A 27,001-nucleotide genomic window follows, 5' to 3' on the forward strand; every position below is an offset into this window, starting at 1 on the left:
ATAATTTTAATTTCAAATTTTTTTCTTATTTGTTTTTACAACCCAAATCTTTTTGATGTATAAATTATACAACCCATTCCCATTTTTCTCACAATTAATGAGGTTACACTCATGCTGTGTGTTACAATGAATGAAATTAAACACAGTGCCAGCAAATATAATTATGCTTTTGGTATTAAATTAGGAAGGGGATAATATGGCCTTCCTACTGATGTGAAGTGGAGAGAAGGAGCAGGAGCATATTTAACTTCTCACTCGCTTTTCTCTGCGCTGTTGTTCCGTTTATTTTTCTTGACTACAGGACATTGACCATTAAAACTAGACGGTGACTACGTAGGGCTCAGTGTTCTCTGGAGGATGAGCGTATGGATGTCTGTCAGTGTGTGCGTGTGAGTGAGGAGGAGAGGAAAGAAGAGAAATTGGGGGTGTGAAGTTTGTATGTGACAAAATGCTCAGGGTACTTCTTGTTGTACATTTCATCACTGATCACCATCTGCCCCGTTCTCCTGCTCTATCCACAGGGGTCAGTGTGACAGCACTTTAGTTCCACCCTCAGCCAGCCAAAGGGGGGAGGGGGGGCTCTCAAGGTTGAGGCAGGCTGTGGTGCGCTGGTGTCCTTGCACTTTCAGTTGTGAGGCAGGCACCAAGAGATAGGCATAGATATGTACCATTTAAGAGAGGACTTTAATAACAAGGTCTTTGGGGCTAATAGTTCTTGGTCTTATTCAAGGAAGTCTGTCAAATGAGATGTACACACACACACACACACACACACACACACACACACACACACACACACACACACACACACACACACACACACCTTTAAATTGTTCATGTCTGTGGATATTCTGGGCAAGATTACTTATAGAGCACCTTTCCAAAACTATACGACCAAAACTCAACAGAGAAGGATAAAATAGGAAATTAATTAATAACATAGAGATTGACATGATAGTTTTGCAGTTCCATAATGAATAGCTGTTAGTTTTGTAGTATTGATTTAGAAGGACTTGTAGTTGGAGCAGACCTCAGATCTGCTGGACATTTCTTCTGGATATGTAGCACAGGGAAATTAAACTGTGTTACCATGTTTTGTTTTAATCCTCGAACCAGTAAGCACACTAAACCCAGAAGATTTTGGAGGTCTGGAAGGTATTAATGCCGAAGCAAATCAGACATAAATCTGTTTTGAAAATGTATTCTGAAATGTGCACTGCCATATCCAAGTACAACAGTCTCTATGCATTACTGCACTTCTACTTTACTTTACTGACACACACTTGCATAGTCCCAGGTTGGACTGGGCAGTGAGTGGGGACTTAAACAATGGTAGCCTAACTTAATCTCATGTGTCTCAGCAGCTGTACAAACAAACCCACTAAGTCAGGTAGACGGCAGGGCAGGAGTGTGGACCTGTGCCTGACTGCCTGACTGCCTGCCTGTCTGTCTGCCTATCTGTCTCTCCCTCTATCTTTTAGCCTCTGTGCCTAGAAGTGTTGTCGGCTGTGTCTTTAGTGGGACTCAACCCTCAATTTTAATCAGCCATTAAATTGTTTCCTGCAATTATATCAAATAGAAAACGAGCTCAAAATGGTGTACTGTTAATTGAAAATCAAGAGTCGGAGCAAAGTTCAGAGCATGCATGTAATGGTAAGTAGAGGAGGCAGCAGTGGGGTTAGGGGGTTGAAGCGCACATGTGTGTGTGTGTGTGTGTGTGTGTGTGTGTGTGTGTGTGTGTGTGTGTGTTCGGTAGGATTAGGCCGAGCACGTAGATTCTGACATTTTTTATTCATGCCCCCAAAAAGCCCAGGCCTGAAGCGCAACAAGCACCTCGTCCTCAATGGAGTGTGAGAGTGAAACAAAGCACTGCTTTTGTATTACACAGTAAATCAAGTGGTATTATTTTACCACTAAAATATTCAGTCTCTCAGGCACTTTTACTTTAGTCTCCAGCCATCAGTCAAACTGCTGAGGCGTGAGTGAGAGAAGGGGATAGAGTGAGAGAAAGGAAGAGAGGGAGCGATGGAGACTCCATCCTCCTGTAACATGTGTCTACAGCAATCTTGTTAAAGAATGCAACAGATCTGCGGCAGGCTCCATAACAGTATTTGTCAGCAAGAGTTAATAATTTATTAGCAGTGCTGGGAGGGCTGCGCTCAGGCAGCTAAAGAGTGCGGAGAAACCCTTCTGCCCCACCCCCACCTCTGACAAGCCCCATACAATACTACCTCATATTATTGAAAGGGAAAAGGGGAAGTGTGGCAATAATTCTCTGAACATATCTGAGGGCAACCATACAGTATTTTATTCCTGATATTCGGAGTGGAGATCCCACAGCGCTGTGATCTAAAGGGGTTCGTGTGCAATAGATCAGCTTAGATGCAACAAAGACATTTGATGAGGCGCAAAATAGAGAGCAGAATTCAGTTGAATGTGGGTCCTACCAAAGCATGTAGAGTTTGATCATATTTTCTGATAGAATGATGCTGTTTACACTCTTGGCCTCTGTGCTTGTGAAATAATAACTGCAAAACAGCCCTGTTGGCACAACTATGGTGTATTCTTGAAATACCTTTACTCACATTAATAATTGAATTCGTTTTGCTGGAAAAATCGGCCCAAAATGCACTTTTACATACTAAACAGTGAAAATATGGTGAACTGAAAAGGAGGCTCATAAATTCTTGACAGGCTGCCCTCCCTCGTGCTTGATTACCCAATAATTAAAGAAAAGCAGTCGATAAGCGTATGATACAACGCCTTCTTTGCCTTCTTTCTCAAAGACAAAGCCGCAGTCGCTTTGAAGACTTGAGGCAGAGATGAGGGAGGGTCAGATAGAAAAGACCTGGTCTATATATAGCTGACAATATTGCGCACATTTGAAGGATTAGGACTTAAGTTCTCCAGCCGTGGGCTCATATTGCCTGGAATGCTTTGAGTCATGAATTGTTCCCTGAGATAATGTTTCCTCATCGTGCAAAACAACCTCTGCTTAATTGGTAAGTATTAGAGGAGTGTTGTGTACTGCTCATCTTTGGGGTCTTGTGACTGCCGGACCATGTGTCCTCAGCTATCCCGTTTCCCCTCTGATCATAAAAAAGGTCTGACTGACTTTCACCCGCTGTATCTGCTCTGTCACACTGTTTACCTTTTATAGACAATGGTGATCAGTAACTCCACACCGTCTTCCCCCCCGCCGCCCCATCCCACCCTCATGCCCACTTGTCTGTCTCGCTGTTGACGTCGTGCACCTTCAAGTTTTCATAAGTTGCGACAGAGGAGGTTACGCCCTCTTCCTTCACATATTATCAGCAGACCAACGAGAGAAAAACAAATTAACTATTAAAAATGAGGACTGCTTTTAAAAATGACGATAAAGGGGTTTAACTTTGTAACAGTGTATCCTCTTGCACAACATTCATGCAGAGAAGAGGGCTTGTATTCATGTAAAAAATATACAAAATATACAAAACAAATCAATCTTCAGGCATAAAAAAGAACATATAGTCATTGAACACTTGAGGTGCATCTGACAGCATCAAATCTTTTAATAGAGCCAATTAACAAAAGTGCAATGACAACTATGTTCTGTCACACTGTTATTGTTTTGTATTCTATTAAATGTGCACCAAACAAAAAACTTAAAGTAAAACTAAGAATAAATCTAAGTAAGGTGGAATTATATAAAGACAATAGTGTGAGGGTTTAGACAGTGTGTGTGTGTGTGTGTGTGTGTGTGTGTGTGTGTGTGTGTGTGTGTGTGTGTGTGTGTGTGTGTGTGTGAGAGAGAGAGAGAAATCAGCTGTGTGTTTCCCTTCAGGGGTTCCTCCTGTTCTAACAGGTGTCATGGTAGGGTTCCTCTGGGTTCTTCACCTGCCATAATGAGATATTACTACCTGACAGCTCCCAGCTGGAGGAGCATTGACACGGAATCCACCGTTTAGCACAATTAAATTATCACCCTCCATTGTGATTGTGCCATGCTGTGCAGCAGCCAGGTTTCTGGATTCATAATACGGGCTGTATATTGCACACAGTAAGTCTCTTTTTTTCTCTCACACACACACACACACACACACACACACACACACACACACACACACACCGAGTGTACATGAACATACATGTTTGTCGAGTGTGGAATTCCTTGAGACTTTAATATTAGAAAAATAAAGCTTCTTTTTAAGTTTGATTCAGTGATACACACTGATTTAAGTCTCTTAAACCTCAGCCGACAAAGTAATTACAGATAATGATATTAAAATATAGTAAATGCTTGGGAAAATACAGATTTTCCAACTGGGTAACGTACTGTACAGACACTGGAGAGTTGTCTAAATGAATTTGCTTAAATTGTTCCTCCATTATTGTTGACCTTCCCCTGCAAAAAGTCAACTCAATTACGGTGGCACTTCATCCTCACTTCACATTCTCTCCTGATGCCTTCTCTATTAGAAACTGCCACAGTTACCACAGCTAAAATCCACACTCAAATGATAGCCACCAGAGCAAATTAAGCAAGCCACCTGAAGTGCACACTTTACATATTGAGCAGAGCATTGATAATTACTTAGCAGGGTAAATTATTTGCAATAATATGCTGCTGGAAGAACTGCCTTGTATCTCACTTTAAACACTTGAGCAGCTGCCGTGACAGCGTGGTTGGTGTCCTTGCCCCCCACGCAAGGCAAAGGCAGATGCAGGTGTGAGAGTGCTTAAGTGTCCCTGTCTGTCTACTCGGGAAGGGTCGATGAGCACTCACACACTGAATCCCTCCTCTACCTCCTCCTCCCTCTCCTCTTCCTTCTCCTCCCCTGATCCCCTGGGCCATCGGCCCTTTTCTGATCCCAGGACACAAGCTCAGAGCTGGATGGTATAACAGCCTCTCAGTTCCCCAGGACACACACAAGTTCACTCGTGCGTATGCTTTCACAAATGAAGGATGGCCATCCAAAAAAATTCACTACTGGCCTTTTCTCTGGACTCGCATCATAGTAGAAATTATCCACTAGAGGAGGAGCACATTGGATGTTATGAGTCAACCACTTAGGGAAATGCACACACCAGAAGACACTAACAGTAGCAATAAAACCCTTCTTTTTTTTTACCGTCTCTCTTTCCTTTAGTTTCTCTTTTTCTGGTCCAGCTTGGGGATGGACTTCCCAAAGAGCCATCTATTGCTGCTGCTACACTTAAGCAAATCTCACAGCAAGTCAAGCTGTCAACCAACACAACCCTATTTGCTGAGTAACAGTGGAGCTTTGTGGCTCGCCTCATAGTTGACAGTAAGTTATGAGCCCTTTGTGAGCAGGAGAAGGAAAACAGAGACTGGAATTTGGCAGGAACATAATAATACAGAATTCTTCTGTTCATGGAACCTGAAATTTTCATGGAAACAATCGAGCATTGTTGAAGAAAAGAAAAGCAACGGTGACAGATGAAATATAGAGAGGGCCCCCTTTTTGTAAAACATTAAACAAAGCGCTATTCAGGTCAGGTCCATTTCTGTCATTTATAAATATAACTTATTCTGTGCACTAGAGAATGCACTTCAACGAACCCAGTGTAATATCTCTCACAGTTGCCAGAAATAGTGAGAGGAAGAGCTGGCTTGGGGTGCCAAACAGGAGTGAAGGGACGCACCCCAAGTCACCAAAGAGATGCAAAATAAGTTTGTAGGGAGCATAGAAATCTCAAACGGGAGGGGTTGAAAAGAAGAAAGCAAGGCGTTGGAGCACCAAAATCTTAGACTTGTAGCCAAATACTCAAGGACAACAGTTAATTATGATGGAGCAATTTTATAGGGAGCAGGAGAAGCATGAGCATTGGTGACCATGAACGTTTAATGAAATTAGGATTGTTATTGAACTGTATGGCAGGGGAACTATGGTCCTCAGTCATTGGTCTCACCATCATGAGGTCATTATTGGCAACTTTAGTGCTCGACTGCAGCAGAACTGCCATTGGTGTGTACATCTGGGGTGTCGACACACAGTGGTCCACTTTCTCATACAAATTTATTGTTTGTCTTTTTTTTTTTTTTTTTTTTCTCTTTTTCTAATGTAGAACGTTTCACAAGTCCTGGTCACCAAATTGGCAAATTTGCAATTTATACAGAAAAGAAAAGCAGTTTTGTTCTCTTTTATTCTCGTCTCATAAATGGATTTCTGTAGCTTGGTGGGGGGAGTGAGGAAATTACCTTTTACACTGTTGTAATTAAGCTGCTCTATTCTTATTCTAGGGGTTGGGAGGACAACAGCTCATTAGCTACAGTTAGACCCACCTCTAATTCTTTAGCCCCCCCCTCCCACCCCCCCTCCAACCCCCCCGTTTCTATTTTTTCTTCTCTCTCTCTCTCTCTCTCTCTCTCTCTCTCTCTCTCTCTCTGAATAAATTAATGGCATTCATTGAGAACTTGCACACAAGGGAAAGCAACGTGTCTCCCTTCACGAACTGGACTTCTTTTCCTTCTTTGTTTTTGGGCCCTTGTGTTTTTTAAGGACTGTGAGAAGAAGGGCTAGGATGGAATTGGGGAGGGTAGAGAGTAGCCACGTTTCATGTGACACGTCAATCGGAAAATCAAAACGGGTAGTTCATTTGCTCCACCCAGATGAGGCCATGTAGCCGAGCCATGATGAATAGGGGTCAGGCAAGCCACACCTCAAAGATTTATGATTAAGGCTTATTATGTTGGGAAACTGACATTGATTGCTGATTTAAACCACTGAAACCAATTAATTTTCCAGTGCTGAATAGAAAGCATGGTCAACAGTGTGTGTCATTCTGACAGGTTGGATGGGAAGAAGTCGAGCAAAAGTGAAGGCCTAAACGAATGGCTGGCACCAGGCTCTGTTTGGAGGTGGTTAAAAGTTATCTCCTGTGATTGACAGCTGATACAGAAAAAAAGAGGGAGACTGGAGAAAAATGAGATCTGAGGAGCAAAACCAGACACCCAGCCACTGATCTGAGTAATTGCCCCAAAATTTGGTTCACAGAAGACATGTACAAGCTGCTGTTTTAGCAATGCTAAAATGGTTTCATTCAGGGCACAGCGCTGAGAAAACTTGAGTAAATGAATGTGAAACATAGCCCTAATAAAATCAGAGAGCTGACAGACATGGTTGAACAGAAAAATGTGCTGTATTTCCACTCCGGGGGAAGCGGGTACTGTAGTGGATTAGACGCTGACTGAAACACAAAATGCCTCACCAGTCTGCTGCTAACCATGTGTCTGACCACTCATATTGTGCTCCAACTCTTCTCTACATTTGTTCAGAGCAATGCAAAAATAAGGCAGGAGCCACAAGCGATCTACCTCCCACAGTCTATTACCCGAGTGATTTTGTGCCGTGTTCACAACAGATGCTACATTACGCTTGGTTGTATGTTATTTTTTTCTGTGGTCGTCAAGGGAAGTTTGTGTTCACCAGTACCTTTTTCCTCCGCGTTTGTTTCCCCTTAATTCTTTAGCTGGCTTGCTCAGAAGACACATGCATCATGACAGGGCTCCAAAATGAAATCATTAACTAAATTGCTTTCTTAAAAAGCCACAAGTGTGCAGCAGGATTTGTGTGTGTGTGTGTGTTTGGCTGTGGGCCACGGGCCTCTGGTTCCCAGGCAGTCTCTGCCCCGGCTCTGTTGTGGTTCCCTGCCACCACACTCATTATGCTCAGCCTCAGCACAGCACGGTGCAGGGCCGCAGCTCGCCTCGCCTCACTCACTGGGCTAGCAGGAAATAATCTGGTAATCTCAAACTACTCCTCCATTTCAACTGGGGCCCCTCTCACACAAAGAGAGCCTTTGTCCCAAAACATTTGTGACCACCCTCTGGATCTCAATCAGGAAATCAATCAAAAACACATTAAACAAATATGGTTTCAAATTTGTTGTTAAATCCTTAAAGGGAATTTTCTGTGGAGTTGATCTCCAGTTTCAGACACCTGTGGTATCAAACAACAACTCCTGCTGTGACTTTTCAGAATAGTAACCAACCTGAATAATGGGGGAAATATCAATATCGGTGTCCAATATCTATGAACATAAATCTTAGGGACAATAAAAAATAAGAAAAAACGCAGATAAATGCTCGCATAGACATTATGTAACAAAAACCTTCTGGAAACTTTATCAATCAGCCTGAGATAGATTTCAATAAACAAAGAAAACAGAATCAAAGGCAAATAGGGAGTGAAGGACAGACAAATATTTGATAAGAGGATAGTGGCTGTAGCTGAGCTGCGTGACAGGGTAGCTGAGGACCCCATCTACACACAGACACACACACACACACACACACACACATGCACTCTCTTCCCCCCCCACACACACACACCCCTACGTAACCCTCAACCCCGTCTGTCTATCTGCTCTCCACTGAGCTAAAGGTAGCAGATGTGTCTTTCACAGCCTGTAGAGTGTGCAACCAATCTGCAAACAATAGCTGGAACTTGACACAGGTCGTTGCACTTGCAACACACTCTTTACAGTTAAGGGCAGTCAAATCCCATCAGCCACTTTGGTAAACCATTCCTTTATTTATTTTTTGTCTTTACAGACTGTTAGGCCACGTAACACACAAGCTCAGTATAGAACTTGTAAATCTTCTGATAGTGTCTCGGCCGATTAGTCAGACACTAATATGCTTTCTTTTTTTTTAAATTCCCATGTAATCCTCCTTCACAAAGTTTAAGCCACCTTTTAGGTCTCCTCTTAATACAGCAGTTGGTGTAAACATGCTCAATCCCATTCACCTAATAATATACATTGAACAAGGTAAAGTGCCAAAGCGCCAGGTACTAAAAAGCCTACTCGGAGCCTTAATTACAGCAGACAGCTATGGTAGTGAAAAAGATCCAACCATGTTTTCTAATGCTCGCCACTGTAAACACAGGATGTAACTACTTTTTACAACATAACAGGTCGGTGATGTTTCAGTTTTAATTGTCAAAGATGATTGAAATATTTTCAGTTCATTCGCTATGAAGACATTTTAAAGGAAAACACACATTTTATATGATTAACCAAATAGTGAGTAAAATGTATGTTTAGCCAGGTTGTCGCTCTTGAATCCACGCTTACCAAGAAGGAGTGTCAGGTGTATGTAGCCAAAGTGAACGGGTTTAAAAAATAAAAATAAAAAAAATTCACAAGACCATTTTCAAAACTTAAGAAAAAAACAAAAAACAGTAATAGCCAATCAGGGGAAAGTTGGTGAGAGTCAGGCGTTTTGTTTTTTTGTTTGTGTGCCGTACATGACACGTACAGCATGACGTGTTTTTTGACCAGCAGCTGCTTGCACTTATTTTGTTTGCATGTCTGTGTATTGGAGATCGTGTTGTGCAGTCTATGTACAGTCTATAAACCCTCCTCTCTGGTGTCAGCAGGGCAGCCACCCAGCATCGGGCATATCAGCTATAAATGGCAGCTACATCACTGTAGCGCAAGCTAAAAATACAGGACCCACTTTCTCCCCTTCCCTCTATTCTCAATTGTGTGTGAAACTTTAGCTGAGAAATCCTCCAAGAGTAGCTTTATGTGGAAAAAATGTGTGTTTTCTTTGGACATGTTGACGAGTGACTAACAAATCCCCTGTATTTTGACAGCAAAATGCAGAAAAAGTACAGCATTAGAGACCTTTTTCTGTACTTGCTAGCAAGTTTTTAGAAAGCTCTCTAAAAGCTATCAAAAGTTTAGACATTTCCCACATCCCCCTTCTGTGGGTGTGCCTGTAAAGTGCTTCACTCCCCTCTCTTGAAAACCTCTAAGGGATTGCATCATGGGACGGCGTGTAAGACGATGGTAGCAACATACTGTAACATGGGGGAAATACCTCATTTTGGTTGATTCATAAACACCTTGTGCACTGGTTGGCAGGCCACTCAGACTAGTCTGTGCTGCACTGGTTGTAATGGTGGAGCTGACTGCACCCAGAGCCAAGTCTCTGTTTAGTGCGCGCGCACACACACACACACACACGCACGCACGCACGCACACGCACACACACACACACGCACACACACACACAGATTGTAGCGTGTCTGTGTTTTAATTGAGTCTCAGCCTTTGTGGCGTCTGTTATCTCTAACTAATAGCATACATTGGCCCTCTCTCATTATCAGAGAGGGTCTTTATCAGAGACCCTTGTTTGATACAGTTAGAGTCAATGCATTATGAACCGCACACCAATAGTCAGCAGTGATCTGCATATTCAATAACTTCCGTAATTATATGCGCAATTCATCAGATGGGATGTGATTGCAGGGGAAGTGGAATAGAGAGGAGCAGAGAGGTCTGATTCCTGGAGGACTAAAGTCTAATCACAAAACTAACATGATAATTGAAATCTAAATTGAAAGGCTTAGCTCTCAGGGAGAGTATGTCAGACATGGAGAGTCGAGGCACTAGCAGAGTGAAACAGAGAGAGAAAAAGGGTGGCTGGAAAAATTGGATTTAAACTATCCGTGGAGTACACAAGCCAATAATAATAGGTGGTGCTTCACACCAATGTCACAACAAGCTCCAAATATGTCTCTGTAATACATTTAGGAGCTAAATCATGCTGGAGGTGAAAGGGCTTTGAACAGGGAGGCTGTGTGGAACATATACAGAAATAAACATTACATTTTAAAGAGCTTTTTAAATGTTTTTCACTTGTGCTGTCATCAATATTTTTGGAAATAATCTTCTATTGCTGCTTATCTACGTTGTGTCGTCAGGTTAACTCTTACCTTCAGTTACATATGAATTTGTGAATATACAATTCATAACTGGCATAGCTTATGTTTGAAACAAAACGCGTGCATCTGTTTATTATGCTGTTTTTCTTGTTACCTCTTAACACGTTCAGGAAAATATTTAAAATCCAGAAAAACATATCTATCTTGTTTTCCTCAGCGCACTCATAAGCTAGTCCTGGAGAGTCTATGTCAGAGGCTGGTTCAATAATTGCTCAATATCCCACACCGTCACTATCATCCCTCTTTCCTTGAGTAGACTGTGGCCTTTAAATTCCTGTTTTCAAGAGGTGACAGAAGTAATTTCTTAATAACGATCATGTGTGGAAAGGGACATATTCTGCATCGCATTGAAGACAGAATGGTCCTCAGTGTACGAGTGTCTAATCACTTTGGCTGTTCATTTATCCTTTTATAAAATATAACAAATACAGGAATGCAAATCATGTAAAAACAAGGGCCAAGTTGTTTGCCTGTTCTTTCCTTTCACCTCGAAACATTAGTATTAGTATTTATTGCCATAAACGGTTTTCTTTTCAGGTGCATCGAAGCTGTCCTCCATTTCACCTTCAACACTGCTGTCTTCACCCTCCACCGCTTCTCATGTTTTACTTGTCGTGAATAAAACCCCCGAGAAAGAGCTGAGGAAAAAGAGACAAGTCCTCTGTCCCATTCTCCTTTCCTCCCCCTCTCTCTGCTGTCCGTCCCGACCACAGGATTCATATTCATCCCTCAATAACGTTTAATTAGTAATGCCAAATTCATTAACCTGTGCTGCTGTTATACCGGCCTCAGCCATAAATTAGCTTAATGTGAGCAGACATATTGCAGCTGTAATAAGGGACATAAAACTCGAAGAGAAACACATACTGTTCCTCCATAGCCATGGATCATTATAACTCAGCAGTGTTTTAGAGCAGCGGCGCTCCTTTTTAGTGTGGCAGCTCTTTAGCAGCTCTTAACTACAAGCCCATCAAACGCATTTTTCCAAGTAATTCCTCCGAAACTTGTTTTATTGTTGTTTGAAATAAAAATAAAAAATTATGGAAATTCATTACTCATGACAACTGGCATTTTCATCACCTTTTCTCACCGAGATTTTCAAGGGTTTAACTAAAATATTGACGCAATAATTTAACTCCGTGTTTATCGTAAATTAAAAAACTTGAAGATTAAAAATGCCCTTGTGCAGTTGTTAGTGCACATCACCAGTTTGTTTGGTTCGATATTAAGGTCTTTTAATATTCGTGTAAGAGTTCTTACTTTCCAACATAGTTGAAGTGTCAGAAAGCAACACAGATCCCTTTATATCTGTATGAGAGATGCAAGACACAACAGCTTCTGACAGCTGTGTCTAATTGGTTCAGGTCTTTGGCATCTTGTTTGTGTTTATTCAATCAGCTGAGGAAATGTGTATATTTAGGCTCTGTGGCATTTTACCCACATTATCACAGAGACACTTTTACGAGAAGCACTTTCTGACAAGCTCATTTTCTTTTACAATCCCTAAAATGGATAAATTTGAGTTTTTGTTTCTTGGACAGACTCACAGATTCAGGAAACAGATTACTACGCTGTCCTAGGATTACACATTGACCTTTCTGCTCCTCCATCCCCCAGTGATCTCGCCTAACAACTCACACCAAAGAGCCTATTAGACCTGGATCCCACTTTGTTGTTAAAAAGGGTCTTGTCCTTTCAGAACACTCACTTCCATGCTTTCTGTTTTTTCAAGCATAGGTGGTGGAGGAACACAAGTTCATTGTTCCCTCGCAGATGGAAGTTGGAGTTACCAGGGTAACAGCTCTAATCCTCCTTTTTTACCATTTCTTTCATATTAACAGCCCATCGAGTGCTACCTTTTAAGTCACAGGCAAGAGCGCTCACTCACTTTTAATTAGCTATGATTCGGTTTGCCGTGAGACAGCATGATGAGCTAATCGAAATTTACGAAATAATGACGAACTGTGAGCAGCTACTCCTTTCTCCTGAGGCCTGCTCCAAGAATAACAATAATGAGGCCATTATCAAGGATTGCACTTTAAAATGCTGCCCTGTCACCAAAACAGGGGACATAATTGTTCTAGTGTTTTTCATACAATCAACAACCCATTGTGGATGACTTGAGAACTAAGGGAGCAAAGAATGGCTGCCATAATGATTGGTCTGTGCTACCATGAAGATCCTGTACAAAGTGTCCACTGAGGAAGGAGCTTGATAGACTACTGATTTTGCTTGGGCTGTGGATGAAGACAACTGTCTGGCTTTGTAGAAAAATGTCCTTTCTGCTTTTTTTTTTTGTCTGTTTTGCCGCTCAAATAGCCCCCGGGCCACATTAGAGAATACCATTCATATGGTGAAAAGCTCAGAGTCACACAGGCTCATGTGAAGGGCCTGCATAGTTGCGGGAGAGAATGGCCATTTATATAACCTCCATCCATTTCAGAAACAGAAGTGATCTCCAGGATAGAGGATAATAAAAGGTGTGTTTAAGAAGACAACCGGGTATTCCTGAAAGAATCATGAGCTCGTATTTGACCAGTACTTCTATACATATATTTAAAAAGTCACTTTAGTTCACCAGTCATGTATGTCAACAGAGCTTTATCTAACATGTCAAGATGGCTCAATTAGATAATTGCATGTCTGTGCTCCAAAACTAACTACATTACAGATGCAGTCCGGCCATTTGGAAATTATAATATCCCAGAGAGTAGATTATGATGAACAGGGGCTGCAGATAAAATGTGTTATCAAAAAGTTTCCCATCTAAACTTGCCGGGTAAGAGCTCAGTGGGGTTGTACAAACACGGTGCTGCACCTATTAGCTGTGCTCCATTGTAAAGGAGTGAGAGAGACAGAGCTCGAGGGCAGCAGGAATGCTAAGTGGGCCCCTTAGCCTAGTCAACCTTCAGTGGGTTTCATTTATCTTCATCTTGTTAGACTAAATTAATTAACAATCTCAATGTTACACACTTTCTCCTTTCATTACATCAAATAATGGCAGAAATGTAGGGGGAGGTTCTGCCCACTGAAAGTAGACAGAGACTGAAGACATCTCTCTCTCTCTCTCTCTCTCTCTCTCTCTCTCTCTCTCTGTTCACATGTCTGTAGTCGGTCTTCCTTTCCCTGTCTCTCTCACACTTACTTGTTTTTCCCCAGTCTCTATGACTACACAAACAAAAACCTGTTAAACGGCGTTCATAAACATATAAAAAATTTATCTGAAGAGAAAACACATCTTCCCAACAAAGAGAGGCTCACAATAAAGTAAGCATGATTATTCGTCGACCAAAGAAACTGTAGATTGTGTACTGTAATTCAGAAGACTTCTGTGTTAGTTTCAGAAATATTTCACATTTTAAACCGAGTATCGTCAGACAACACAAAGGGTTTGAGTTTGATGTATTTTTCACGATGGCTGTGAATCAGGTGCCTTTAGGAAGCAGCATGTCAAAAATGAAAGTGGATACTCTTACAGCTATTAAAACTCTCTGCATGTCTGACTCAAAACTAAACTCACGACTCATTACAATAATGAAAGGCCCATCTGGTGTTTGACTGATATGAAGTATAGTGTAAAAAATTTCAATAACAAATGCATTTTGAAGGAGATATGTATGAGCATGCTCAGAAAGGCCCCTTTGACCTAATTCTGCTGCTTGAGAAAAGATACTGGGATTCTTCACTGGAGGAATGTCTTAACTGCCACATCTATCCACCCCTGTTTCTATCCTTTTCTCCCCTTTCACCTCCACCCCCACCCCACAGCCCACTCCAGGACACAAGTCTTATCAAAGCAAAAGGGCTAACCCTGAACCAAAGCCTGCCTTTAATCTTGGCCTGATTGTTGAGGCCTCCAATCTCCAGCCAGTGTGCATGATATCTTTCTGCTGCTGCTTTTCCTTTAATTAAAGCAGACATTGACAGAAGGATGTGGATTAGCAGTGCAATAATGTGTTTACTTAGAATAATCGCAGTGTTTTCTCACAGCTATGAGAACAAAAGGAAATTGTTGAAGAGCAGCCAAGGTCAGAGGTCATGTTTCTTAATTTTCCCTCTTTTCTTTTGTACATGTGGCACTGAATCACTGAGACATGCGTCTGCTATCCCGCCTTCACTATCCCACCAATATCCTGCAACATACAGGCTGCAGTTAGTTATCTACCAAACTGGTTTCGACAGGTGGTGAGAGTTAAATGCTGCCATCCACTTCGTAGCAAAAAAAGAAGAAAAAAAAGCGGAAATGAGCAAAAGCAGTTCACTTTCAAAAATGTAACATGCCGTATGCCTGAATAACTCCTGTCAAACTGTAGTACATATACCACACCAAATAAATTGGTGCATTCTCCCGAAAGATAAATCAGATACTGTAAATTTTTGCATTACATGTGTTATTAGTTTACTGCTGCAAACAGCAAAACATTTTTCTTTAATATATATTTATTATATCCCCACCATTTATCAAACAAATTATATATATATATAATTTGTTTGATAAACATATATATATATATATATATATATAAATATACAAATATATGTTTGATAAATGGTTCTTTCAATTTGTTAAATAGAATTAAAAAAATAACTTTCAGGTCATAATCACCGATATCTGTGAAAAACATCCTTGTATATATAATTTATACAATAGGATTCTGCAGGATTAAGTTTGGTCACAATTTCAATTCTTTCAGAGCGCTGAGCTCAACTTCCCTTTTTCATAAACTCATAAATGTGGGACTCAAATCTTATTGAATTCTAATGATAAATAAAATAAATTTCAATGCACGAGTGATTTTCCTATTGAATTCCTTTCAAGGCATACATTTTGACGAGTGAGAGTAATGGTATCAAATTGTCCTTTCTTTTTAAAATGCCCCCAACAGCTCTGCAAGGGGGGAAAAAAATGCTATTAATTTAATCAAATAAGTGACCTTTTGAAAAAGAAATCAAAGAGGATTCATTAGCTTTAGTAAAGTTTGGCTGACAGCAGCTTTGAAAGGCAGATGCTGCTGCTGTGGCTTTTAATGAGCCAACCCTAATTAGGGAGCAACACTGGAGCCTAGAGAAGGTGGTTGACTAGGAAAGGAGCCAATGGTAAATAAGCTCTCTTATTTACGTCCTCTGTGTGTAATGACAGCACACATTTTTAATTAGAATCGCAGGAAGGGTAAAGACAAAAAAATGTAAATCTTTATGTTAGGTTGAATACAAACACAGAACAGGAAACAACAGTAGATCACTAGACCGACATAGCAGCAACTGCCTCACCACAACAATCCCTGATTAGAGTGGTTAGTAAGGGAGGGCAGGTGAGGAGAGTGGTCAGACACAAGCATGCTGTCTGAAGCCTGACCTGCAGCTTGTGTGAGCTGTGAAATGTTGCGGCCAGCTCATGTATGTGCCTGTAAAGTTGTTGATGTGTGCTTTCAGTCTGACTCGGTGCTATCAGGGTGAGCATGCTTCTTAGCCACACACTACATGAGCACAATCATAACACACAGCTTGGGTAAATATGTTAGAATCCATGTTTGACAGTGTTTAAATATACAGACACATGCCCACACACAAACATGTCCACGCACACACGGGACAAAGTCTAAAGCTAACACTGTGTCAGAAGGTTTAACCCTTGTTAGCCCGCTACCACCCTGGCCCGACCCTACGATCCTAAATAGCAACAACAGAAATGAAACTAACCTCAGTAAAAAGCTGCTACGAAGAAAGCCCTCCATGTCACCGTGTGGGGTTCTGGCAGGAGAAATCACAGAGAACCATTTTCACTATGAAACGAGTAATAATCAAAAAGAAGAACAAGTAGAGAGGGAGAACAGAAGGAAAGAAAGAAAGGAAAACACAGATCATACATTGTCCTCTTATATGAGATCTAACATATGTCTTTAATTAAAGCAGAAATATGACTAGCAACCCATCCTCTCTTTTTATGAACCGACATCATTAATTAGACCTCTTTCCACGGGGGGAGTGGATTTGCATACAACATCGGTTTGCACTGAGAGCCTGATGATATGTTTGCATCAAATAAACTCTGCCTACTGATCTCTATACAGCCTATTTCCACTGCTGTGCGCTGATATATGCATGGACATCCAGCAGTGTAACCACAGATCCCAGAGCAGCCCCAGTCTGTTCAGAGTAGCTAACGGTGGTCCAGCTGCTGCCCATGTGTGGCGAGGGTGCTGTGGCTTCTGGGAGCTCGGCCGCAAAGGGACCCAAGCTGGGACTCGCAGCGCCAAAGAGGCAAAAGGATGTGGTCATGATGTCACCACTTGCAGGGGTCGTTCAGAAGCCTTACCCACAAAATAGTGGAGACACATGGCTAAAATTGACTTACAGCAGGTTTCCATTAGCCTGTGTTGTTAGTCTGTAAAATATACACTTTTATTGTGTTAAGATTGGATGAATGTTGATTAGGACTTCCATGTGCTTTTGTTTTAAGTGGTAGAGACGAGCAGAAATTTGAAAGAATAGATTTGTCAGTGGAACTTCTAACAGTGGTTGAATGTAAATGTCTCAGATCTCACAACAAGCCTGATAAAGATATTCAGCCTCTGTAATATGGCCAGGGTATCTTGCAAAAATATTTTCAGCATTTCACTTTTGACGTTTCATCTCTCCCCGGTCCTGTTATTCAGCTTCATAACTTTTAAATTTGAGAGCCATAAAGCCGACATACCAAAATTCCTACTGTGAAAATCACCCCTTTTATGTCCCGATTGGAAAGAAAAATGCTCTTTTCTGAACTTTTTCTGTTGTAGTACTCCCTCATCATCATGAATAACACAAAACGCAACAGCAAATGACATCTCAGCCCTTAAACACCTTAAGTTTTAGTGACATGGGTGTAATTTGGCATTTTCTCCCCTTGCTCTCTTGGCTTATGAGACAAAGCCTCTGAGAGAATGGAAAGAATGAGCTGGGCCCAAGGACACTGTGCCTTTCAGTCTGGCCAGCACTTAGCAAGGCAGTGGATCCACAAGGCCCAGAGGGCTGAGCCGAGACTTTTCTCACAATAAGGTGTCTAGGGAGGCGGGAGTGGCGTAGCCAGGGGCGCTGCTGCTCTGCTCTTTTCTCAACTCAGCTGGGCCCAGCGCACATAATACCATCACCACGCCACAGCACACCGAGCCAGTGACAACGTGAGAAAACAACCGTCAAACAGCGCAGAGCAGATCAAGCGTGTCTCCTCACTTCTCGGGAGTGCAAAAAGCACACGTACTCTACTGCAGGCACACACAAACCACAACAATACAAACACAAATACGAATTCACTTTGGGCTCAAAGCAAAGACAAATCTAATACGTGTATACATACATACTGAAAAAAAAATCCAGGAATTCCCACTTAACAAATGACAGGATGAGCAGGATATATGTCGATGTATTTTACTGGCACATGAATCCCGCATCAGGCTTGCTAAAGTAGTTAAGTAGCAGGAGAGAAAATGAAATAGATTAGGCCATGTTGAGTTTCTATCTTTATCTTTGGTTGTCGTCCATAACCCTTGTTGTTGCACTCTGTGTGTGCTTGTGTTTCCTCAGCTGTGCCTGCTGTCTAGAGTCCCGTTGTGGTCAGAAACAACTGAACTTAGTCTATGGAAGCAAAGGTGCGGTTTGGAGAGCAAATGACCAAACTAAGGAAAAAGTGACTGAGCCACATTGTCTTTGCTCTTCCCTGAACACAAAAAACAGGAATGTCTTTAAATTAAGTCTCGGCCGCAATTCAAGGGCAGCTTTTTGGTGAGGGAGAAGCAGGGAGGATAGACATCACTAAGTTGGCCTGGACCAGTCCGAGCAGCGCGGCAGCCCTTCCGAAGAATGAGCCGCTGCCAAAAGCTGCCTCTGCCTAACCAAGTCTCCCACCATCTGCAACAAATGTGCTCTATTAAAGCAGTACCATATGGACAACAAGCTAGCTATTAACACGGCTTCAGCACATCCCCTTAACCTAGCCCAGATTTCAAACTTCCAGTCAAATTGACTGCTGATTTAATGCACCGCCAGCAGCCATGTGGGTCTTGGCACGAGACAGCACTCTCAGCCTTCAGTCATTAACAGGCTCACGTAGTGCGCGGCGCACAGCGAGACAGAAGTTAGCTACACAGATCCTAGCAGTAACTACATCCCAGGTTGCTCGGTATATCCCCTAAATGAAGCCATACGAGAAACAGAAACAGCATCCAAAGAGGAGGATAGAGGGAGCGAAAGTCTGCACTATCCAGGAACGAGGGCTCAAAACCTTCTATTGTACTGAGTGGAAACCAGCTCATGAAGAACATCTACCCACAGAGCTGCTGCAGCGGCAGCCTAACCGGTGGCTCAGTTGTTCCACAGTGATGGAGAGTGATCCAAAATGGCAGTGATTAACCCTGCAGGGTTTGAGGGGGGGTGGGCACTTTAATCCCTGTGGACCAGGCGGCCATGTTGACGCCTCTCCCTTCTCTGAGTCACAGGGCGACCCACCCACCGCTCACAAAGCCACGCTCTCTTCTCCTCGAGCATGACGCCACGGCTCTGAGCCCTCTGTTCTGTGACCCAGAGACAACACACACATCAAATCAATTACACTTCTGTGGTTTTAACCCGACTCCAAAGTTCAGTAAATTTTGTTTATTTATTTTTTTCCTCCCGTCTCAGCTGCTTAGATACTGTACATAATTAGAGTGGAAACACATTTCTTCTCTCTGAAGCCTGAATGTACACTGTGCTGTGGAGAAAAGTCTCACTAGTTTGTCTTCCATGATAATAATAACAAATTGTTAATTATAAATATATATTTATTCTTATTTTCAAGCTCAGTGTTAAGATATTATTCTTATTATTGATAATCTTGAAATCTGCAACAGCTAAAAAATGCACTAAGTCAAATTATTACTTTAAAGTTTTTCAACCTTAAACATGCAAGACAAGATTATTGTTCCACAACATCTCTGTTTGTAGTGTCCCTATGCAAATTGAAGTGATAAACTAAAGACTGCCTGATGACAGTCTAATTAAATAAGCCTTTCAGTGCTCTCAGTGGAGCAGCGCGATGTGTAAAAAGGTACTCTTGGGTTGAGAGGATGGAGATCCAGGGAGGGCGAAGAAAACCTGTCCAAGCAATCCCCACATCCCATCTTAACACCAACTCAACACCCTGAAATACGGTGATACCTGGTGCAGCTCGTGTCTACACGCTGACATATATGCACACACACCTAGTATACAGGAATGCGTGTGCGCTCACACACACACACACACACACACACACACACACACACACACACACACACACACACCATTGCCATTAGTGGCAATAGTGTTCCAGTGACCCCATCCCCCCCTTACTCTAACATACACATGCACATCTCAGTCAGTGCTGCCAGATGAGTAGTGAATTAATTTGTGTGAGCCACTCCAACATTAAGAAGGTGTGTTGAAAGGTGTCTGCTCATGTTTCAAATTAAACGCGCTGCTGGTCAGCATTAGCACCTCGCCACCCGTCGGCAACTGACACTTAGGGGCTGGGGGGGATGGGAGGAAGGAGGGGAGCCCATCCGCCGTTCACACTGGAATAATTAGAACATGTCAGGAAGAATTAATTTCCTCATTTTTCAAAAGGATACACAGAAATTACCATGTTATTATATGACAGGGTCCCTGGGAGGATTGGATTAAATTTGATTTCTTGCGCAGCCCACACAACAAATTAAAGTCATAAATAAGATGGAAAGAAGCGGGGCACAGAGCATATGTTTATGGCAATGAGTGAAGCCAAGGGAGCAGAAACAACTATCTTCATTTCATTTTATTTAAATCAGGCCGACACCGTGTGTCTGAATGACAGCAGTTGCTAATGGGTCGAGATTAGAGGCTCCTTGATATTAACACAGAGATCCAACTTCAACCAAAAAGCAATGAAACGTAAAGTGTGTGTACAACTAGATGAGTCTATTCTGCAGTTACTGCTTTATGTAGGTCTTAACACAAAACACTCTGAACTTACTTATTTTACCTCATTTACACTAATTTCTGACTTACATTGAGCTTCTTTATATATATATATATATATATATATGTGTGTGTGTATGTGTATGTATATATTTATATATCATACATGCCATAGAGTATGGAGTGTAATTCTGATCAGCTTGTTTACGAGTTGCTATTAACTGAGTGACAACATTCACCCTGTCCATGTCAGTCAAGCCTCATAATTTTGAAGTTAACAGTGAACAGGAAGTCAAATTGACTGACAGATGGCAAGTTTAGGGAAAAAAAGGCATTTGCAAACTGACACTTCTATGACCATGTTCAGCTTTTCGTCTGTATTATAAACATGTTATCCCTCATATTGTATGCTTTCTCAAAAAGTAACAAAAGTACCACCAAGAAAAAAAGAAAGCCTCACAAAAGCAGAATATAGGACGATAGAATTCAATATTTTATTTGGGATGTGATACATCCCGATTTAAAGAGTATTTTCATTTGACCCAAGCTAACCCAACATTGGACCCTCACAGCTCTCGTGTAGGGGCTCAGATTAGACTTGTTAGCTCACCGTTACAGTTTAATACCGGCTTGCCTGGGAAGAGTTTTTCAGCCCTTTCAAAATGGGCTGTCATTAGAGCCTAGCACTCCCCTGGGCACCACAAACTTTAAATAATTTGCGAATCAATTAACTGGCTACTCTCAACGCAACGGGGATTTCACACTCCGGGGTCGTGGTGCATTATCAGTTGGAGACGATTCATGGCTTTTTGGGAGAAAAGTTCATGGTTGAAATCATTAATTCATTTTACCGGACTTTTAGTTATGCATTACTTTCCACAGCTGGGGTAGAAGGAAGATTAATGGCATGTTCTTTGGTCCTGTTTTCTGACATGTGTAGCTACTAGGTGAAACTCTGTCCTACAGTACAAGGGAGCATACCGAGAGAAGCAGGACAGTAGCCAAATCCATATTAGATTCTTATTAATCAGAGAATGAAATAATGTCCACTGAAACCTATGATAATAATGATAATAATAATAATAATAATGATAATAATAATAATAATAATAATAATAATAATAATAATAATAATAATACACTCAGAGGTTATGTCCTCATCAAAATGCCAACAGTTAAAGCATATTTTAGTCAAAGCTCTTTAAATGAAGTCCTTCATGGAGTACAAGCTATGATCTGATTGCAGAGTTTGGGTTTTACACATTTTTGCCAGTTAATGACACGTGCAAAAATTGGTATTCCAAATTCATCGTCTGAATCAATTGAGGCTGATGAAATTAAAATCTGTGTTCAGCAGTCTTTGTCAAGCAGCCTCTGCTCAGCATATTGACCATAATCATTGCAGGGTCAGCGGACTGAAGGGGCTCATTTGATAAATAATAGATGGAGAATAACCATTCAAAGGTTATTCCTTTTCATTTGATGGTGAAGTGCAGTTTATTTAATTTCTGACAGCGTGGCTCCCCACATCCTCCCCTTCAGTGGTGCCATCAATGGTGGGCTGAAAAGCAGCGAGACCGTGTGGCTGCAGCTTATTAGATAAATGGCACAAATTAACAAAGACTTTATATGTCCCATTCAGATGGTCTAACATACCCTCAGGTGTTTCCACATGAGGTTGTATGAGTGTAATTAAACATTTTATATCATCAACACAAACTAAATTACTTGCTGTCGTATTTTGAGATTCATTAAATCTGCAGGTCAAAGGATCCCGATTTCTGATTGTACAATGATCCAACTGAATGTCTCAAAAGAGTGGGATGCATCCACAGCTAAACCACTCGGGCTTTGTGTTCTATTTCCTCTGGAACAAATATTGACAGGTGCCTAATACAATTACAATAACCATTAACCATGAACATCTTAGTGTTGAGTATTAATTAAAACTTCAGAGGTCGAGTTATTAACTCCATGAGCAGGAACATTTCTGTGTGGACCAGCGGTTCAGGTCCACACAGTTTCCAACCAACACAAGTAGATTATTCATATCCTTAAATGTTTGCAGTTTTGTTTGACATTTTAGAAGAAGCTCATAGCTTGGCTCGATAACTGGCTGGAGATGTTCCTTTGTTTCTTGCTGTAGACAGACAAGCCTTGACAACTAAATTGATGTAGCCAATGCTTAAACTTTAAGAACTAGGTAGTTTCTCTGTGATTTTCCGTTTGATTATCTGAATGCTACTGCGAAAGCAGCGAAAGAAGTCAGTCCTTGATTCTTTAACCTAAATATATTTATTTTGAATTAACAACCTTCTCTGTTGATGACTTGACCTCAGCTCCTGCTGATCTTTACTGTTGCATCTTTTATTTTATTGTCTGTTAGTGAAGCTAGCTAGCTTTTATTATTATTATAAACATAATATTCTCAATATAAAAGATCTATTTTATTTGTAATATTATTTTAATGGAGAAGAATTTTTTTCATTGTTGGTATCTGTTTTAGTACAACAATGTGTTCAGTCATGTCTTTTATTGATGCGTATAGAGCGCTTTTAATAATTTGTTTGGCTAATTAGACGATCTATTTCTGTTTAGAGTACCATGTACAGTGTGACCTGACTGATAACTGGCTGTCTCTGCTCAACAACATTAACATGCAGCAGCAGATACTGTAGGTGGCTGGTAGGCAGGTGCATGTTCATCTGAGCAGAAAACACTGTGTGACGTGAAATGGTATGATTAAACAATGGTAAATGGTCATGAACTTTGAATTCAGAGACATTTCCCAGCTGTTATTGAAGAGCTTCCCAACCACATTAATATGACTCTCATGATATCTCCAAGTGACATTTGGAAGAAAAGAATAATATCACCTGAGTTCTTCAGCGTTATTTGTTTAATATCTAAGATACATTTTTATTAGAAATCCTGCACGAGCAGCAGCTGCGCAAAGATCGTTAAAGTCATATTATATGGATGGAGAGAGGACTGTGGTGTTCTCTGTTCTGTTTTTTAACGCAAAATGCCTCATTTCGTAGCAACTGTCTCACTACAGTGCTTCGAAAAGTTTCACGTAAACCCCTTTAAAACTGATGTTTTGGTATGCAAGTGGAGTAATACAGAGGCTCGCTCTGTGACTATGACCTGCATTAAACATAGGCGTGATACGGCTTTGGCTTTAAAAGGAGTGTTTGTGTTACTATAATACTTACATGGTTAGTATGCATTTGTTATTTAAGTATTGTGGGATTATCTATTATTATTATCTCTTCTTTTATATCTGATAGATACTTAAACCTTGTCTATTACTATATCTTCTTTTCTATTTGAGAGATTCTTATAGATTTTTGTAGAGTACAAGTTGTTGCATTAACTTTTTATAATGGTACAGAAAAAAGTAAATTTAGTCCAAACTATTTTAATAATGTTTTACACAATTGTATTCAGGATAGGTTTTTATAAATCTATTGGTGCAGCATTGTTGTGTATGAAGAGTTTTCTGTGAGCGTTTGCAATCGTGGAAGTTATATAGGTGAAGAACTTATGAAACTGCTGTTAGGAATAGGATCACTTTTAAACTTTGAAAAATATACAAAGAAGAAATGTAGATGTTTCAAAATCTGTGAACTTCCCATATTTATTTCACGGTTTATTTTGTTAATGGCATTCAAGGTTTCCCACTTTTGAGAAGCGGAACCCAGTGTCACCAACTTCACAGCAAAGGTTGTTGTTGTTTTGTCTGTGAGACTTGAAAAGAGTCATTAAGATGCTTACCATTAATAAATACTGGAAACCCTGATTTGGCCTTAAAATTGCAACTCCCACACAAGAAAGTGGATTATATCACACTGGAGCAATAGCACTATGAAATAAAGAGAAGAAAGAAAAACATCTCGAGTAACCCCACCACAGTATTGAAGGAAAATAAAATGCAAAGAAAGTAAGTTTGAGGATCTAAAGGTCTGCTAGTGACTCTGTGGCTGTAGAATATAACAGTCTAATTGTGCATACATTGTGTGCCCATCCAATTGTCCACCTCATTTAATGCAGGTGTTCAGTGTGGGTGAATGACAGCAGGGGTGTAAGAGGCATGTGGCAAGACAGAAAACAGATGAAGAGGCAAATTGATACTTACAAAAACTGAAAGACTCAATCCCCAGCTTCCAGCAATCACTGGTCGGATGATTTTGAATTCATGTAAATAACCTGTAATGTAAGAAAAAATAAGACAAAACAATATTTTTAAATGTGTCCACAAAAAAACAAAAAGAAAATACAGCACACGCATGTTGTTCTTAATGATTTTAAACTACTTTAGATTAAAAAACACACCAGGGATTTTGGAACATAAAATCAGTGAGGCTCTTGCATAACTGTATTTACCGACATGAGAACAGAGACAGAACAAGGGAAGAGAATTGGAACCATATTGACTGTTGGCTGAGGGTCAGAGTCTCCACAGCTGAGCTAAAACAGCTTTGTTACTGTCTGACCTCCAGTTCTTACAGCCGTCACCGGTGGGACTCCGTCCTAGACGAATGTTTAAAACCTACTTTTCTGCTACGTCATTAATCTGTTTCACAGTCGGCAGATCCCACTAATAAACAGTTTTCATATAAACCCATTGTTTTACCAAATTTTGCTTTCTTTCATCAAGCGCTTTCTGCTAATGATTTATTTAGTGGCCACGCTCTGCTCGTTTCAGCGTGTCTGCTGCATCTTATGAGCTTTGTTAGAGCGCGCATAAAAGTCACAGGAAACTCTAGCGCAGCATAAGTGGGCAGTTTTCGGCATAATCTGAGCCAAACCGAATTTAAAAGCGCCTACAGTTAAGAAGATGTGACAATAAAGTGGAAACAATTGACTGATCAGATAGCTGGTGAGATGAAAAAGCTCTAAGCTCATTCATGTTCATTTTCTCACATTATCTTTTTTTTTCACAATAAGCCAAGATCTCATTACCAGCTGATTTATACAATTAGCCCGCTTCAACACTGCCAATTAACCAAGGCCAAGGGTTTTTTAAGGTCACGCTTAACTGATCTGTCACTAATTTGCGCTACAGCACCTCAGTCTTCTATTGCCGGGGCCAATAAGCCACCAACAACAAGACCAGATAAATATACTGACTACCACTGCATTGTTGTCAGAGCGCGACACAGTCTGCTGCGTGGGAGGCTGGAGGGTTAACAGAGTGAAACAGAAAGGCAAGAGTTGCAGACAGGTCTGAATGTGGTAGCCTTGAGGCGGGATGTGACAATGGGAGAGAGGGGGACTCAGGTGACCCCAGCTGAATGGAAAGCTGTAACATATGGCAGCGTATTGCTGCCCCCATGACAAAAATACATTTTCCCTCAGTGAAAGATCCTTTTCACATTGTATCCAGATATTTTTCACGTTATTATTTTTATTATATAAATTATTTTATCCGGTTTCTTGTCATAGCAAAGAAATATCCACTGTGCTCTCTGTAATCACAGGAGCTCCTGTTTATTTAGACACAACAGGAATTTAGCAAAGGAAGGAGGGATGGAGAAGATTTGATTTTTTTTGCCATGGTGGCAGTAATACGCTGCTGTAGTTACATGAATAAGCACCTCTGAGCTTTAAGTCTACCGCTGCCTCTCAAATGCCGCTACACTATTTCACTGTTCTGAACTGAACTATGCTCCAGCTGCAAACATATATTCCCTGTATCCACACATATACACGATTAACTCATATTAGTAGCTATTCAGTCTACATCAACAATCCCTGCCGCTGAATAAACCACATATTACAACGCTGGTAATTCAATAAACCCTTGTCTTCGTCAAACATCTGACTATAGGCTGAAATGCTGTTGTGTCTAAATAAATGAGAGCTCTTATAATTACAGAGAGTAGATATTAACAAACCTTTGAATTCATAATGTGAAGTTAATTGAGAACAATGAGGTAAATAACTCATGGGGAGATTAAGTCTTTATTCATTGGTTATTTAAGTTAATTATTTGTGTGAGAGGGGAAAAAAACAAAAGAATTTATAATCACAAATAATGAGTGAACCCAAATGATATTATAATGAAGCAAATCTAGTATTCCCTGCGGTGTAATAAGAGTCAGTGGTAACTGGCCTATTGTAGAAGCATGTAGCAGCTCTTTTCCTGCTGTGAAATACACCTACAGGCAGGAAACATAAAACAGATGCTTTCCATTCCCAATTACAAGATCAGGGGCTTAAGACACACAATTGCAGTCAACCACAAATTCAAATCATTAGTTTAATCATAGTTTTATTAACTGTCAATACACTAAACCAATATATTT

At 40.8% G+C, this 27,001-nt stretch overlaps 1 protein-coding gene across 4 annotated transcripts in view; it reads right to left on the minus strand.

The window, feature by feature from the left end:
• The window catches only part of sox6 (SRY-box transcription factor 6), a 136,484-nt gene that overhangs the window by 89,718 nt on the left and 19,765 nt on the right, over window positions 1–27,001 (minus strand). For 3 of the 4 annotated variants that reach the window (XM_069173461.1, XM_069173462.1, XM_069173460.1), the window contains exons 2-3: window positions 24,829–24,899; window positions 16,440–16,490 (exon numbers count right to left, since the gene is read on the minus strand). In XM_069173461.1, coding sequence (XP_069029562.1) covers window positions 16,440–16,474 — 35 coding nt within the window. In that variant the 5' untranslated portion in view covers window positions 16,475–16,490; window positions 24,829–24,899. The remainder of the gene's footprint in view (window positions 1–16,439; window positions 16,491–24,828; window positions 24,900–27,001) is intronic. The other variant, XM_069173463.1, reaches the window with a different exon arrangement.

Source organism: Embiotoca jacksoni, unplaced genomic scaffold, assembly GCF_022577435.1.
Source record: "Embiotoca jacksoni isolate LCO1_2020_lvr unplaced genomic scaffold, fEmbJac1.0.p SCAF_6, whole genome shotgun sequence".
Classification (NCBI taxonomy): Eukaryota; Metazoa; Chordata; class Actinopteri; family Embiotocidae; genus Embiotoca; species Embiotoca jacksoni.